Genomic DNA, 18478 nt, shown 5'->3' on the forward strand with positions numbered 1-18478 from the left:
CTGACAAGGAAGCTGTGTCCCTTAGCGTAGCATCCAAGAAGTTTTTATAGTAGTTATTGGCCATAATAATTTGCCTACGTTATTCAAAGGCATTTAAATATTTTATTTCCCTCTTTTTATCTAGTCCAATGTATCAACTGTATGTTAACCAGCTAATGAGCATTTATTTTTATTCTCTATTTGAAGACTGGAATCCAAGTGATGGTAGTCAAAACACAAAAATATTCACTAATGATCAAACCACTTAATAAATTTAGTCTCAATTCTGACATACGAGGTCTGACAAGTTAGCGAACTTGTTGCAATCATGTTGCTAACCTTTTTTGATATCAGAGGGATTATTCATTATGAATTTCTACCAACTGGACAAACAGTTAACCAAGTTTACTATTTGGAAGTGCTGCAAAGGCTGCGTGAAAAAGTTAGACGACCTGAACTTCTTGCCAACAATTCATGGCTCTTGCATCACGACAATGCACCAGCTCACACGGCTCTGTCTGTGGGGGAGTTTTTAGCCAGTAAACAAATAACTGTATTGGAAAACACTCCTTACTCACCTGATCTGGCCCCTAATGACTTCTGTCTTTACCCAAAAATAAAGGAAATATTGAAAGGAAGACATTTTGATGACATTCAAGGGTAATATGACGACAGCTCTGATGGTCATTCCAGAAAAAGAGTTCCAAAATTGCTTTGAAGGGTGGGCTAGGTGCTGGCATTGGTGCATAGCTGCTCAAGGGCAGTATTTCGAATGTGACCGCAGTGATACTCAGCAGTGAGGTTTGTAGCACTTTTTTCTAGGATAAGTTCACCAATTTAATTGTCATCCCTGGTATCATTTCCTTCCTAGTATATTTCCCACGCATCTTGCCAGTATTTTTGTTATTTGACTTCTTGTTGGTTGTTGGTGTTGTGTAGTGCAAATAAATTGCAAATTGAGCAAGAGATAAAGGATTTCACGAAGGCCATAGAAGTAATATGGGAGCTGTGGTTGAACCACACACAGAAACACTGACAATGAGGCTTGGAGATGTGGGATTAGTTAATAGTTAAAGAAGAAAACTCTACAGTAAAGTGACATTAGCGGAAAGTCGTTATTTTGGATATCAAAGGATTGACTTGAGTATCACAGGATTGAGAGCTCTCTTGGGATAACTGATGATGCCCTGGATGATTATTGGTTAAAAAAAAAAAAAAATCCTTTGTGATTTTGCTATAAAAGACCAATCTGAAGTGATGAGTGTCATATGATGCTATAATGTAATTTTGTTAGAACAATCATAACTACAATTAATACTTGGTTCATTCTCTGTTCATCTTGAGAATTAGTGCATAGCTGCAATTATAACCTACATATTAACATTGTCAAATATTTTATCAACTTATTTGTGTAGTTTGTCATTTTGTTTCAAGGTGAAATCTTAACCTTTTTTAATCACTATTTACTATTAAATTTTTTGCCTCCACTTTATGGTCTTAATTATTCTCCATTAATGAGCATCTCCACTATTTATTTCAGCTGCAGGGGGTTTACTACGTTGGAGAATGTCCCCTCAAAATTCATGTCCTTTCCAGAACCTCAGAATGTGACCTTATTTGGAAATAGGGTTGTTGTAGATGGCATTAATTGTTAAGATGAGGTTTTACTATTACCAACCTTGGGTTCTTAGGCTCTCTTTGTATTAGAAATTGACAAGAGGCCAAACCAAAAACTCAGACAATGGGGCTTATGCTGGAGCACAAGGGAGACAGTGCAGAAAGGGGTGTCCTCTGGCTGGCTCCCTACAGGGAGCCACTGGGGGCGTTATGTAGGGCAGAGTGAGGGAGGGCTTGACATCACCTGGGGCAAGGCTCTCCTTTCTTCCTGGTTATGGTGTTTGCGCAGGTGCAGTCAATGCCAGAGTCCTGATGCATGCGCATTCTCGGTAGGTCCAGGAGGTGGAGCTGCTCATTACTGCCATCCCAGGAAGGTCATGTAGCGGTCAACTCAGGGCTGTGTGCTCACGCCTGACTTGGGGAAGTTTGCAGGTGGAAAGTTGCTTATTTAGGCTGCGGGAAGTAGCTAAGACGGGTAGTGCAGGACCTTGGGGATAAGGGAGTGAATCGGAGCTCTGGTCCCAAGTCTATTTAAATACTAGAGTAGGATGGCCCCTTAATCTGGTCTGACTGGTTTTCTTAAAAGGAGAGGAGACAGTCAGTGAAGGAACAAACACAGAGAGGCAGAGCTTGCTGAACTGGGGGCAGCACCAGAAGCTAAGACAGAGGCATGGAACAGAATCTTCCCTTAGATCTCCCAGAAGGAACCAACCCTGTCAGCACCTTGATTTTGGATCTCTAGCCTCCAGGACAGTGAAAGAATAAATTTCTGTTGCTTTAAGCAACCAGTTTGTGGTAGTTTGTTATGGCAGCCCTGGGAAACTATACAGAGAGTTTTCAAAAAATGAGTATGCTGATTCATGGACTAGATGTCATTTTTCATAGCCCAGGCACACCACAGAATGGTATTAAGTCAAGCTGGAAATAGAGTGAAAAGTTATTTCGTTGGCCCAAACTTAATATGGCTTAAATAACTCTTAATCTTGCAGTATTTTCTATATTCAATTTGTAGTTTCTTGTTCAAAGAGATCAATTGTTTCTGTTAATGACTGAACTGAAAATGGTTTTCACTATTACAGAATAACGACAGACAATTCTGTGTTCATTTGTACATCACTTGGTATTTACTTTTCGTGGCAACTTTCAGAGAAGAGTTTCACCAGCAGCTTCTACTTAAAGCATTACCTTTTAGGTCAGATTATATAAATGTGTTTTGGGCAAGGGATTTTGAAGTTTGGAACTGGTTCTTTTCACTAGAGAGGAATTATGATTATATGTCATTTTTATCAATTCCCTTTAAAAAGCAAGTTTGTTCCCAGATAGGACCTTAGTGTGTGTGTGTGTGTGTGTGTGTGTGTGTGTGTGTGTGTGTGTTTCCTTTGAAACTAAAAAGCCAAGTCAGTATATTCCATCATCCAGTATGAAATGTTTCTTGAATTGCCTCACTGGTGTCCTGTGTTACATTATCAGTTGCTGGCTGTAGTGTCAGTTTGTCATTGCTGGCGGGTTGGCAGATTTTGGCAGAGGAAATGAAACCTAGTCAGTTACTATGCGATTTATAGTAGACCTGCTATTGCAGGAAGTGGTGAAAAGTTGATTAATAGTTTGAGACAAAACTCTACAGCAAGAAACAGGATGTATGCTTTCTATTTATAATCAGTTTTCTTTTTTCCTACATTTCAGAGCTCCTTGTGCACATTGTTTTGGCTGTTTCATACGTCCATGGATCCTTATTTTTTTTCCCCTAAACTTGGTCACCAAATATAAAATAATTGAGGAAACTGTATGTAAGCTCAGCCATGGTAAAGGCATGCACTTTCAGCTCTTCTCTTTCATGATAGCTGTACTTACTATAATTATCAGAAAGCAGTCTTTAATTAATTTTTTTCTCCTAAATAGGATATTATTTCACATATACAAGGAAAGTGAATGTGTTTTTTAAGTTACATGGTAAGATTACATTTCCAAAATCTTTCTAAGAACAGTCTGTTTTGAGTGTAATTTTATTAAAATAGGGCAGTATGATTCAATTGTCATAGCTCTTTTAAGCGCTAAATCTCTATATTCTGTAATAAATGCATTTTTAACAGCTAGGTGTTCTTCACTTAGATATAAAATATATACTATAGTACAATTATTAACTCAGCGTATGTGTTCCTTGAGATATATCAGAATGTACCTGTTTTTGTAAGCATTATGGTTAACTAATAATGTCATTTGACAAGACTTTTTGACATGAGCTAGTCTGGTCTGAGTGTGACAGTGAAAAACCACTAACTACATTAAATGAGGTGCTTTCTGAAATGTAAAGGCCACTGCAGAGGTAGAGTCTAGAATTTACAAGGAGTGACAGAACCAACTCTAATTGTACCAGCAGTTGAAAAACAAAAAAGCCACTCTTACATGGCTTAATTTTTTTTTCCAAAAGAATAATTTTCTTTTTTATGAACAGTGATTGCTAAGTTATCTGTGTAAAATAGGTGAATAGAAAGAAACCCAACTTTCATTCCTTAGACTATCAGGTCACATTCTACACCAATGATTTTTTGAAATTTTTAATCAGGTCTTTTTATCCTAGTATTCTTTGGGGGGAAAGTTTAGAATACTTCTTCCATAAACTTAATATTTCTATCAGACTTTTAATATTAATTTAGGAAACTGGCCAGCTTGAGGTGGTAAAAGTAGGATAATAAGAAATAGAGATGAGTCCGTGAGGTAAAAAATCAGAAGTGAACATATAATTCATTTTTTACGTATCTTATATAAGTGGGTCACTTAAACATAATGTAGTGCTAAACGTGATAAACAAACTTTTCCCTGAAGGATAAAAATTTGTATCAGCTGTTAACAGGCACAAGTTCCTGTCTGGGTCACATGGCTCATCCTTGCCCCTTTCCTGCCTGTTAGAGTTGACACTTTTTAGTCCCATATGTAGGGAATGCTTTCTGAAAAAAAGCCAGGATTATAGGTAAGGGACTTTGAAATTCCAAATTTATATTGTTATAAATGACAGATATAACATTTTTATAGTAGACAATAACAAAGATCAAAATAGCTTTAACTTGAGGTCTTGACATACCTACTGTAGTATTCACTAATATCCACCAAAATAATCCATTTTTTCCCTCCTATTCTAAACCTCTGTAGTTAAAGCTTAGATGTATATGCTTCCTTTAAGATTGGTAAGCTAAAGATATCAGGCATGGCTTCTTTGGAGAATTCTGGGCCTTGTGTAGGTCAGAACTTGCTCATTTGAAAGATGTTGAATAGAGTTCAAACTGAGTAAAGAATGTGGTCTTAGGAAGGGGAACTTTTCAGAGCCTGGATATTCGTGGGAGGCTCTGTGGTGACGTAAGAAGAGCGCTTGAGCTCTGAGGCATGAGGTCCAGTCTTGCCTGCCCCTGTTAACTGGGTAGACTGCAGCAGTTTTCTTAACCCCTCCAAACTTCTGTTTCATCATCTGTAATGTGGGGATAAAAATGAGACTGATTCATGGGGTTGTCATTAGGAGCAAGTGCAATGACATTTGTGAAACATTGTCCTTCATATATTGTCCAAAGGATTTGTCATGGCTATTAAATATGTGAGATGTGTAGTCACTAAAGTAAAAGCTTTTATTTAAAATTTTTGCTTCTAATATTATAATTTAATAAGAAGCATTTTCTTCTCTCCAAAGTTCATTGCTCTTTATCTCTTAAAGCTGTGTGTCACTACGCAGAGAGGACCTCCTTCAGTGAGAAAGATGGCAGGGAACTGGTCCCTAGGCGGACAGAACCTTAGGGGAGAGAAGTTTTATGCTGGCCCACTAGCTTTGACTGAACCCTTTATCACCGGTAGTCAAGGTTTCAAAATACATGGTGCACATCATCGACAACTATCTTGAACATGGATGTAAATTATATTGCAACCATCTTATTCCATAACTATACTTTTAAAGATGTCACAAACTGACCAGAGTTCATCGAGTTTATAGCCCTTTGGGGAATCATTAACTGACTCCAGCTGATTTCATCTTAATTTTCCTCTTTACCCTAGCTACCTTTCCTTTTCTAAGCTCTGGAAATTTCAGCACTGAAATTTCTGAGTTTTCCTCGCTAAAGAGAAAGTTGCCCATCACTGATAGTTATTGCCCATTGTACCTCCCACCCACCCTTGGACACTGACTCCAGTAGAGCTTTTGGGTCCTGACTACACTTGTAGAGAGGTAGCGAGGGGTGGCATGCCTGCACAAAGTCATTATTATGCTAAATATTTTGAGACAAAAGGTTCGTAGATGTATGTAGGCACTTAGATGAAAATTACCATCTTTGTTCAGTAGTTCCCATCACAGCATCCACTTACTTCAGCTCTATTAAAATAAAGCCTCATTCTTCCAATATGGGATGGACTACCCTTTTACAAATGAACTTGTCTTGTGAACTCACCCTTATCCAGATTGTCTCAAAGTCACTAAATGTTTTGTACACTCATTTAATCTTTGAGTTAGGGAAACGTAGAAGCCATGGTGGTATGCTGACCATTTTCACTCACTGCCGCCTTTTCTCACTTGACACATCAGATTTTCCTTTGTAGAACAATAAAGACATAGTTTTTGGAGAACTGCAGTATGTTTTATGTTGCTTCTTTTAAAAACAAAGACTAAACAACTACATGCATCCAAGTTAATGAAAAAGTTTATTCAATATAACGTAATGTTACAAATTTAGAAAAATATCCTCTGAAATAACATGAAATGGTTTTCTGATAAAAATAGAAAGTACTCTATGCTTTTCTCTAACATTGCCTATTTTTTCTATTTTGTAAATTTAAAACTTTCGAATAGGTATTACATTCACATAGGTTTAAAAATAAACAATGTATCTGGGTTAGCCCATGGGATGCTTTACTCCTTATGCAGCTGTAGCCTGTTCCTTTGAATGTATATGCCATCATTATTCAACTAATCCCATATTAATGGACATTTGATTGTTTCCCACTTTTAAGTATTAAAAACAATACCATAATTCAAAAAACATTAAAAAGCAAAACGCCTTGGGCCTGTGCCATGTAGCATATGTGTTTAATTTTCCAGATGTGGTATTGCTGGGTCAAGGGTATGTACATTTTCAATTTTTAAAGTTATTGCCAAGTGCTCCTTCATATGGGGTTCTATCTATTTAATCTCTTAACACCAGTGTATGAAAGGAGCATTTCCCCCCATAGCCTTACTAGCAGTGTTGTCAAATATTTGGATTTTTGCCTGTTTGATAAATGAAAAAAATATCTCAGTAAGACTTCAATTTGTATTTCTCTCATATGACTGAAGTTGAATATCTTTTCATATATGTAATAGGCATTGGTATTTCCTTTTGTGAGAATTGTATGCTTACGTCTTTTGCCCATTTTTCTTATGGGTTGTTATATCCATTCCTAAGAACTCTTTGGGGGAATTTAGGCCTTGATCTGTGATAGGAGCTGCAGATATTTTTCTCAATTTTGCATTATTAGCCTTTTGACTTTTCTTATGACTTTTTTTGTTTCTTGGTCTTTTAGAATTTATTTGGTGAGTTTGACCTGCGGGAGGTCAGGCTAGAGCAGAGGGAAAAGATCATAACCTCCCCGAGCAAAGATGGGTATGGAGTTTCATAGGTAAATCAGACTGTTCCCCCTTCAATGAAAAAGGGTTTCAGGGCAAGACCAAGTCCTCCAGCTCTACACCCTGGCCACAGGTCACGGTTCGGACTGCCCAGGCCCACTGATCACAGGCCCCTAAGATAAAGCAAGACAGGATCAAGAAAAGATAGCTCTAAGGTAAGGTTCTGCTCCAGTCCTAAATATACTTAACACCAACTATCACAGCACATTGGCACCATGCACTAGATTCTGGGGTGATGTTAGTTATGGAAAAGATGTTGGCTAACAAATCTTCTTGACCACATACTATGCCGCAACGCAATGGCAACCTTTAATGTTTACACTATGACAGGTACTGCTCATCACCCCCAAATAGTGCATTTACTTCATCATCCCTACCTTCAGAATCATGATGTTCTTTTTTTTTTCCACTATTTATTTATTTTTCATTAGTTTCAGGTGCACAAGACAAAGTAATACTTAGACGTTTATCATTTATATCCCTCACACTGTGTGAACCCTCTTCCCGCATCCACTATCCTTCTGACATCACACACAGCCATTGCATTTCCACTGTCTATTCCTAATGCTGTACTCCGCTTCCTGTAAATATATATATATATATATAATTATAGTTGACATTCATTATTGTTCAGCTTCAGCTTCAGGTGTGCACTGCAGTGGTCAGCCATCTACATCATCCCTGAGGTGGTCTCCCTAATGAGACAAGTGTCCATCTGATACTCTACAAAATCTTTACAACATTATTGATTACATTCCCCAAATTAACTTTCGTATCCCTGTGGCCATCTTGTGGTTACTGACTGCTTTCTAATCCCCTCATCTTCCCTTTTATCCCCACCCCCCTCCCATCTAGCAACCCTCAATTTTTCCTTTGTTTCCAAAACTGTTTCTGATTAGTTCATTCACTTATTCTTTTCTTTATTTCCACATATAAGTGAGATCATATGGTATTTGTCTTTCTCTGTCTGACTTATTTCACTTAACATAATGTTTTCTAGATCCACCCATGTTGTTGCAAATGGTAACATTTCTTTCTTTATGCCTGCGTAATACTCCATTGTGTAAATGTACCACAGTTTCTTAATCTAGTCATCTACTGATGGGCATTTCAGTTGTTTCCATGTCTTGGCTATTGCAAATAGTGCTGCAATAAACATAGGAGTGCATAATGTTTTTTGAATTAGAGTTTTGGATTTCTCTGGATAGATACCTAGGAGTGGAATTGCTGGGTCATAAGGTAGTTCCATTTTCAGATTTTTGAGATACCATCATACTGTTTTCCACAGTGGCTGCACCAATCTGCAATCCCACCAACAGTGCACAAGCTTTCCCTTTTCTCCACATCCTCGCCAGCACTTGTTGTTTGTTGATTTATTGATGATAGCGTTTTAACTGGGGTGAGGTGGTATCTCATTGTGATTTTTATTTGCATTTCTGATGGTTAGTTAGGTTGAGCATTTTTCATGTCTATTTGGCATCTGTAAAGTGCTTTTTAGAAAAATGTCTCTTCATGTCCTCTGCCCATTTTTTAATTGGGTTGTTTGTTTTTTTAGAGTTGAGTTAAGTGAGTTTTTTTTTTTTTTTTACAAATATTGGATATTAACCCCTTATCAGATAAATCATTGGCAAATATCTTCTCCCATTCAGTAGGATCCCTTTGTGTTTTATTGATGGCTTCCTTTACTGTGAAAAAACTTTTTAGTTTGATGTAATCCCACATGTTTATTTTATTCTCTACCTTTGTGCGAGGGGATATATCAGTAAAAACCTTATTCCGGGTAATTTCTGTAAAGTTTCTTCCTATATTTACTTCTAGGAATTGTATGGTTTCAGATCTTACATTTAAGTCCTTAAGCCATTTTGAATTTATTTTTGTATATGGTGTAAGGAGATGGTCCATGGTTTCATTTTTTTGCATGTGTCTGTCCAGGTTTCCCAGCACCATTTATTGAATAGAGTGTCTTTAGCCCACCGTAAATTCTTGCTTCCATTGACGTAGATTAAATGGCTATATAGGCATGGTTTTATTTTGGGGTTCTCTATTCTGTTTTTTTGATCTATGTGTCTGTTTTTATGCCAGCACCATGCTGTTTTGATTACTGTAGCCTTGTAGTATAACTTGACGTCAGGTATTGTTATACCTCCCACTTTGTTCTTATTTCTCAAGATTGCTGAGGCTATCCGTGGTCTTTTATCTCACATAAATTTTAGGATTATATATTCTATTTCTGTGAAAAACGTCGTTGGTAGTTTGACAGGAATTGCGTTGAATATGTATATTGCCTTAGGTAGTATGGATATTTTAACTAAATTAATTCTTCCTATCCATGAACATGGTATGTGTTTCCATCTATTTGTATCTCCTTTCATTTCTTTCTTCTGTGTCTTAATAATTTTCTGAATACAGATCTTTTACTTCTTTGGTTAAATTTATTCCCAGGTATTTTATAGTCTTTGAAGCAATTGTAAATATGATTGTTTTGTTAATTTCTCCTTCTGATGTTTTATTATTGGTGTATACAAATGCAACTGATTTCTGAATATTAATTTTGTATCCTGCTGCTTTACCAAATTCATCTATTAGCTCTAATAGTTTTTTGGTGGAGTCTTTAGGGTTCTCTATATATAGTATCATGTCATCTGCATATAATGACAATTTTACTTCCTCCTTACCAATTTGGATGCCTTTTATTTCTTTTTCTTGTCTGATTGCTGTGGCTAGAACTTCCAGCACTATGTTGAATAGAGTAGAGAAAGTGGGCAACCTTGCCTTGTTCCTGATCTTAAGGGGAATGGTTTTAGCTTTTCCCCATTGAGTATGATGTTAGTTGTGGGTTTATCATATACGGCCTTTATTATGTTGAGATATGATCCCTCTATTCCCACTTTTTTAAGGGTTTTTATCATAAATGGTTGCTGGATTTTATCAAATGCTTTTTCTGCATCTGTTGATATGATCATGTGATTTTTATTTTTCATTTTGTTAATGTGGTGTATCACATTAATTGATTTGCGGATGTTGAACCACCTTTGCATACAAGGGATGAATCCTACTTGTTCATGGTGTATGATCTTTTTAATGTATTGTTGAATTCTGTTCACTAATATTTTGTTGAGTATTTGTGCATCTATGTTCATTAGAGATATTGGTCTGTAGTTTTTTTTGTGTGTGTGTGGTGCCTTTCTCTGATTTTGGGATCAGGATGATAGTGGCCTTGTGAAAAGTGTTTGGGAGCCTTCCATCCTTCTGGATTTTTTGGAAGAGCTTGAGGAGAATAGGTGATAATTCTTTTTTGAGCGTTTTGTAAAATTCACCTGTAAAGCCATCTAGTCCAGGGCTTTTGTTTGTTGGGAGATTGTTGATTACTGATTCAATTTTCCTGGTGGTAATCAGTCTATTCAGGTTATCTGTTTCTTCTTGAATTAGCCTTGGAATGTTGTATGCTTCTAGAAAATTCTTTCAGATTGTCAAATTTGTTGGCATATATGTTGGCAAATTTGTTGGCTCATAGTAATTTCTTAAAAGTTTTTGTATTTCTGTGTATCTGTTGTCACTTCACTTCTTGCATTTCTGATTTTATTAATTTGGATCCTCTCTCTCTTTTTCTTACTGAGTGTGGCTAAAGGTTTGTCAATTTTGTTTATCTTCTCTAAGAACTAACTCTTGGATTCATTGATCTTTTGTATTGTTTTTCTGGTTTCCATTTCATTTATTTCTGCTCTGATCTTCATTATCTCCTTCCTTGTACTTCCTTTGGGCATATTTTGCTGTTCTTTTTCCAGATCCTTTAAGAGTGAAGATAAACTGTTGATTAGTGATTTTTCTTGTTTCTTTAGGTAGGCCTGCAATGCTATGAATTTCCCTCTTGGGACCCCTCTCACTGCATCCCATAGATTTTGGGTTGTCGTGTTTTCGTTTTTGTTTGTCTCGAGATATCTTTTCATTTCTTCCTTGATCTCGTGGTTGACCCATTCATTATTTACTAACATGTTATTCAGCCTCCATGAATTGGTGTGTCTTCCAGTTTTTTTACTGTAGTTCATTTCTAATTTCACAGCACTGTGGTCAGAGAAGACAATTGGTATGATTTCAATTTTCTTAAATTTATCAAGACTTTTTTCGTGGCCTAACATGTAGTCTATCTTGGAAAATGTTCCAGGTGCACTTGAGAAGAATGTGTATTCTGTAGTTTTGGGGGGTGAAATGCTCTGAAAATATCGATTAAATCCAAGTGGTCCAATGTGTCATTTAAGGCTGTTGTTTCCATATTGATTTTCTGTCTGGAAGACCTGTCCCTTGTTGTCAGAGGTGTGTTGAAGTGCCCTACTAAGATAGTGTTACTGTTGATCTCTGTCTCTATCTCAGTCAAAATCTGTTTTATATATTTAGGTGCTCCTATGTTGGGTGCATAGATGTTTACCAGGGTTATGTACTCTTGTCGGATCGATCCCTGTATTATTATATAGTGCCCATCTTTGTCTTTTAATATGTTCTTCATTTTAAAGTCTATTTTGTCAAGTATAAGTATTGCAACTCCAGCTTTTTTCTCATTTCTATGTGCATGAAATATCTTACTCCAACCCTTCATTTTCAGCCTGTGTGAGTCTTTTGATCTGAGGTGAGTCTCTTGTGTACAGCATATATAAGGGTCTTGCTTCCTTATCCACTGAGCCACCCTATGTCTCTTGATTGGAGCATTTAATCCATTTACATTTAAAGTGATTATTGATAGGTACATAGTTATTGCCATTTTTAAATTTGTAGTTAGATTGTTTTTATCTTTCTTCTATTTACAGAAGTCCTTTTAGTATTTCTTGCAATGTTGGCTTGGTGGTAATGAATTCCTTTAGCTTATTCTTTTCTGGGAAGCTGTTTATCTCTTCTTCAATTTTAAATGATAGCCTTGCTGGATAAAGCAATCTAGGTTGTAGGCCTTTGTTTTCCATCACTTTCAGTATCTCCTGCCACTCCCTCCTGGCCTTCAATGTTTCTGTAGAAAAGTCATTTGATAATCTTATGGGAGTTCCCTTGTATGTAACCCTCTGTCTTTCTCTTGCTGCTTTTAGGATTCTCTCTTTGTCTTTAAGCTTTGCCATTTTAACTATAATGTGTCTTGGTGTGGGCCTGTTTGGGTTTATCCTGGTTGGAAATCTCTGCACTTCCTGGGCCTGTATGTTGGTTTCCTTCATCAGGTTAGGGACGTTTTCGGACATTATTACCTCAAATATGTTCTCAATCCCTTGTTTCCTCTCTTCACTTTCTGGTATTCCTATGCTGTGCATGTTGTTGTGCTTGATGTTCTCCCAGAGATCTCTTAAACCATTTTCATTGTTTTCTATTCTTTTTTCGTTTTGTTGTTCCACTTGGGTGATCTCTGCTAACTTGTCTTCTAAGTCGTGGATTCAATCCTCTGCTTCATCTAACCTGCTGGTAATTCCTTCAACTGAGTTCTTTATTTCAATAATTGCATTCTTTAGTTCTAACTGGTTGTTTGTTATGATTTCTACATCCTTCTTTATGTCTTCTCTAAGCGCCTTAAACATTCTTATCACCAGTGTTCTGAACTCTGTCTATGACAGGTTGGTTACCTCTACTTCATTTGGTTCCAGTTGTTGAGGTTTCTTCTGTTCTTTTATTTGGGACATATTTCTTTGTTTCCTCATTCTGGCTGACTCGCTGTGTTTGCTTCAATGTATTAGGTAGATCCCCTAGGGTTCTTAGTTCTTTCTGTGTTATCTTATGTAATATGTGTCTTTCATATTTGACTTGCACCATTTCCTTCCTCTCCTCTGCGTGTGCTCCAAAGGTGACTCTTGCATTGTGTATATTGTCCTGTTAAAGTTGATCTTTAATTGCTTTTTGCTTGTGAGTAGGTAGAGTTGACTTCTAGGCTGACTCGTTGTGAGACTTGGCTCTCCCCACCGCAGGGTGTTCTGCTGCACGAGGGTTGACCATTTAAATGAGGTTTGACCTCTATGGGCTCTTGTGCCTGTAGAGAATTCCCTCTGGGTGTGTGACTTGTAGGTCAAACCCGGTAGTACTCTGGTTTGGTCTGGAGGTGGCCTTGGCTGTGTTGAATCTTGTGTTTCTTAAGCTGGGCCCTGGTGTAGGGCAATTTCAGAACAAATCAAATCACCAAGCACAACAGTAACAACAACAAAGAAAAAAACAAATTCATTCACATGTAAAAACAACCAATAACCTATACTCAACACAGGCAAAGATATCAAAGGTATAAAAACAAAACAAAACAAAAAAAGCAGTGCCAGTCTTGACTTAATCTCGCCAAGTAATCACCAGGTTGTCCTCTGCTGTACCAAAGAGTCCTCTGCGTATTGTGCAGGCAGAGCCGGTCACCTGGTGTCCAGATTGACCTTGGGACTGCAGTTCTAGATAAGTGGGACTATGGTGTCTGGATGGTGGTTTCTACCAAGTCAGTGCAGTTTCTGCTCTTGCCTGCACAATGTGCACTGAGAGTAACACCACCAGCCCTGTGTCCAGTTCTCCTGAGTCTTAGGGCACCTCTTCCGTGTGTGTGTGGGGGGTAGGGGGGTGGGCAGGAGTTTTCTGAGCTGCTGAAAGCCCAGAGCTGTGTGTGCCGCCTACTGCTGACCCCTGGGAGTGCCTCCGCAGTTGTAATTTCCCTGCCCTAGGCAGGCCAGAAAGGGTGGAGACTGTGGATGGAGGGTCTTCTGTCTCCTAGCACAGCTATGTCACACTTTTCCCACAGGCCAGAAAACGTGGTGGCTGCGGGTGGAGGAGTCTCTTTTCTCCTAGACCAGCAAAAATCACACTCTTCCCAGCCTCTTCCGTGGGTCAGAGCTGCATGCCAGTCTTCCCAGAGCCTGAACACTAAGGCTCCTCTGTAGTCTGACACTACTCCTCAGTTCAGGGACCAGTTTAAGTCTCTTGGAGCTGGGGTTAGGATTGGGAGACTGGGGGTTGGGGCCCCGGTATGGAGTTTGTGTCCTTTGTCCTACCTAGGGCCCAACTGGAGGTCTCAGCTGAGGTTATTACTCAAATGCTGGATATGCTGCCCCCCTCAGCAGGAGAGATCAGCTGTGGGACGCAGGGAAAGAGCCCACCTCCTGCCTTTTGTGTTCTCTGTTCCGTCCTGGGACCCCCTGTGTCTCTGCAGCTGCGGATGCTGGCTGCGTCTCCACCGCCGCAGATGTGGCTGGGTCTCCACTCTGCTCCTTTTCCTCTTCCCCTGCTCGCCCAGTTGGCCCACCTTCAAGTAATTCTTGCATGAGTCTCTTAGCTGTTCTGCATGATTAGCAGAGAGTCCTTTCATGGGTTATATGTCCCGTGTATGATAAGATCCGGAGGAGAACTCAAAAAGTTCGCCCCCCTGCCGCCATTCCTATGACGTCACTCCTCTTTTATGACTTTTTTGACCTACTGAAGTTGTTGGGCTTTTTCAGTTGAATTTATCAGTCTTTTATAACTTCTGGATTTTGAGTCACAGTTAGAAAGGCCACCCTCATTCTAGGATCATAAAGGAAATCTCCTATGCTTCCTTATAATACTTTACTAGCCTCATTTTTTACATTTACTTGTATATCTTTTATCTGTTTTGGAATTTATCCTGGTGGACCTAACTTTATTTTATTATTTCTTTAAGCTGTGTGCCCTGTTGTCCCCAGGCCAATTAACGAATAGTCCTAATATTTCTTCTTAAAATGGTTTTCAAGGTCCAAAAAGTTGGCAGCTCTTGCAGAAGCCTTAAAAGAAGTGTCCTTGACAAAGGCCCAGCTGGGATTAGAACTGGAAGAGCTGGAAGCAGCCGCGCTTCTCGTCCAGGAGGAAGAAGCTGCGTTGACAGCAGCCCATTCTACTTCCAGGCAGCAAACACCTCCCTCCGGTTCTGAGGCAGGTGCTTTGGAGGAACCAGACAGCACCATACCATCTGAGACAGAAGACTCAGGTTCAGAACCAGAAGTACTCAAAGGCAGTAAATCCAAGACAGTCAGTTCCTTGCGAGGTCCCTTTCTAGAGGAAAGCAGTGCCCTGCTTGTTAACAACGATGGGGTGTGCAGGGAGGTGGCCCTCCTGGGGTCTGATGCTAGTCAGGAAAAGCCACTGGCCTCTGCCTGGGCTCCTGGAGGGTCTCGGCCTCTGATAGAGGAGCTTGAAGAACACTGAAGACTGCAGTTCAGATTCCCAAACCTGGAAACCATGGCAGTATACAGGACAGACAACTGATAGACTCCAAATGATTGACTCTGAGTGGCTTTATTCATTGTTTAGAATGATGTCAGATTTGGTTTTATTTACTGACTGAATTTGTTTTTACTTTGTACTTGTTCTTAGTGTATATTACATTGTTTTTCAGTAAGATAATGTTGATACCTTTTAGTTTTCTTGTTGCAACTTTAAAAATAAAGTTACAAAATATGTTTACCAAAATCTAATTAATATTCAATTAATTATTAATAATTAATATTTGAAGATGAATTTAGCCAGAATTTATAAAATGTAGAGCCCATAATATTTTTAATAGCTCTACCAAGGTATACTTGACATACACATATTTAGAGTATACAATGTGCTAAGTGTTGATGTAGCACTTTTTCTAGGATGAGTTCGTGAACTTAATTGTCAGGCATCCAAATTAAATCATGCACCAAATTAAATCATCACTGCACTGCAATCAAGATAGTGTACTTACCATCACGTTCAAGTGTCCTGTGCCCCTTTGTTACCCCTCTCCCACTGCCTACCCCACATGCCACCCACCACCATTCCCCAGGCAAGCATTGATTTGCTCTGTCACTATACATTAGCTTGCATTTCCTAGAATCTAATATTGAATCATGTAATATGTACTCTTTTTTATCAGTCTTATTTCACTTAGTATAATTATTTTGAGATGAATTGATGTAACATGTATCAAGAGGTTTTGTTTTTGTTTTCTGTTTTCAATTTTTATTTTTTACCATACCTTAGTATTTCAGTGGGTAGATTTATCCACTCACGTATTGATGGATAGGTGGGTTGTTTCCAAATTTTGGCTGTTACAAATAAAGCTTTTATGAATATTTGTGTGCAAGCTTTTGTGTGTACATATGCTTTTATTTCTCTTGGGTAAATAGGAGTGGGATGACTGAGACATTGTGGTAGGTGTATGATTAACAGCTTTAAAAACTGCTGAACTCTTTTCCAAAGGGGCTATACCATTTTACATTCCCACCAATGTTGTGTATGCCAGTTCTAGTTCTTTAACATTCTTGTTATCACTTGGTATGGTCAGTTTTGAAAACTTTTAGCACTTTAATAGGTGAGAAGTGATATCTCACTGTGGTTTTAATTTGCACTTTTTAAGACAAATGCTGGGCATCTTCATTTGCATATTTTTCATCTTCAGTAAAGATCTCAAATCTCTTGCCTTTTTTTGTTTTTTGTTTGTTTTTTTGTTTTTACCATGGACATGTATTGCTTTTATTTAAAATTAGTTAAAAAGCAAGATAAAAGAAGCGTTCCCAGTCCCCAGGAATTGGCGTGAACCTGTCTGTACACGCAGCAGCCTCCGCCTTCTCCTGTCCTGTAGTTTGTCACCTGGTAGTCGGTACATGGCTGCTGAGTGAGCAGTAAAATTCTAGGGCAAAGTCAGTCTTTGAGACACTTATAGTCTTGATGATGGAGACATATCTTGAACTGTTGGAAAACATTTAATTTCAAATTATTTTAAAAGCAAATAAACACCAATTGACCATGACTTTTTCCATTTCTATGTCACTATTGATGAAAACTATTATCCTCGTATAAACAGTTTCCTAGTGTAAATAGTTCTCCTTTTATTAATGCATGTGAATACGGAACATGATCACCTGTAAAAAAAAAAAAAGACAGCTTTGTTTTTTGACAATTTCAGAATGAGGAACTTTGGCTTTTTATTCCATTTGAGTTTCTGTCATTGACTACGTTTTTCTTGCCTTGCCATTCCTCTGGATTTGTATAACCTCAGCTCCTCAGATATAAAAATAAGGACAGGGTCCTCATTTAAAAACCATTTCCTAATTTTACATTTTAAAAGTTAATATTCAAAAACAGAAACCTCTTAACCCCCAAACTCTAACCCCATCATCAGTAATCTGATTTAATATAAGTCTATAAATAAATTTGTTCTTTCTCCTCAAAAAGCACGTAGGTAACTTTTCAAGAGTTATTGTTTAAAAATTTTACCTACAGAAATTAAATTATCAGCCGTTTTACTCCTATAACAGATGGCGCTCAAGTTCACATATCAACATTATTCTGTGAACATACTGGCTTAGAGTCTTCCTAATCACTCTTTTTCTCTCCTTGGTAATGTCTGTACTCGGGCTTCAGCTCCCGTGTGTTTTGTGGATCCCTTTTACATTTGGAATACCAATTTCTTGTAAGACTTCCTTCAGGTCCACCACAGGCTGTTTGGTGATGTCCACCAAGTCCTTAAGATGATAACACTGATGTTTCTCAAAAGCCAAAAACAGCATATCTAAAACATATTGTTTATCAGCCTGAGCTCATTTTCCATCTTCTTTCTTTTTCCTTTCATATTCAATATTGTACTGATGATTTGCAACAGGTTTGTAATTGGTTGTCACAACTTTGTCTAGTTGTTGTGGGAGCCTTAACGGTTTGGAAGATTCTTCTATTTGCAATCTCTTTAATCTCATGTAGTTTTCACTGGCAGAAGGTCAGCATTCAGCTCTTTGTACCACTGTTCCTTCCAATGAAAGCTTATCCAATGAGCTTTCAGTAAATACTGTTAATTTTTGTCCTCCAACACTTTGCAAGACAAATGGATGTTCTCTAGGAGTACTGACTGAAGCTGGTTCTCCACCAATACCATGAATATTTGCAAGATCCTCATTCATAGTAAATGCCACCTCGGTCCTTGATTCTTGGCAATCCACAGTTTCCCAACCTCACCTGTGCCAGGGGCTTTTGCCCACTGCTGTGACAAATATTTAGAGACTTTGACCAGCCACAGTCCGGTGTTCTGTTTGGTACCAATCAGGTCAAGTTCCCCATGCTGGGCCATGGGTCTGTCGCCAGAGGAGGCATACGACCCAGAGCAGCGGCTTCAGGAGCTGGAGAGCTGCAGGGAGAGTGTCTGGAGCCTGGGCAAGCTGAGGCAGGCCGACTATAAAGTGCCGGAATTCACCTGCCCATTGCTTTTTTAAACTATGTTGTTTGTTTTTTTATTGTTGAGTTTTGAGAGTTCTTTTAAAATTCTGGATACAAGTCTTCAATATG

The 18478-nt window shown here is 38.3% G+C and overlaps 1 protein-coding gene and 1 pseudogene across 2 annotated transcripts in view; one reads left to right on the plus strand and one right to left on the minus strand.

The window, feature by feature from the left end:
• The window catches only part of SHQ1 (SHQ1, H/ACA ribonucleoprotein assembly factor), a 150001-nt gene extending 132939 nt beyond the window's left edge, over positions 1–17062 (plus strand). The window contains exon 11 of the mRNA XM_081072717.1: positions 14929–17062. Coding sequence (XP_080928843.1) covers positions 14929–15379 — 451 coding nt within the window. The 3' untranslated portion in view covers positions 15380–17062. The remainder of the gene's footprint in view (positions 1–14928) is intronic.
• A 456-nt stretch (positions 17063–17518) lies between these two features.
• On the minus strand, positions 17519–18263 carry LOC308507251 (general transcription factor IIF subunit 2-like; annotated as a pseudogene). The gene is made up of 2 exons: positions 18136–18263; positions 17519–17905 (listed from the first exon to the last, which is right to left on the minus strand). The product of its transcript is annotated as a general transcription factor IIF subunit 2-like (transcript).
• Positions 18264–18478: the final 215 nt, after the last annotated feature.

The sequence above is a fragment of the Rhinolophus hipposideros genome, assembly GCF_964194185.1.
Source record: "Rhinolophus hipposideros genome assembly, chromosome: 14".
Lineage (NCBI taxonomy): Eukaryota > Metazoa > Chordata > Mammalia > Chiroptera > Rhinolophidae > Rhinolophus > Rhinolophus hipposideros.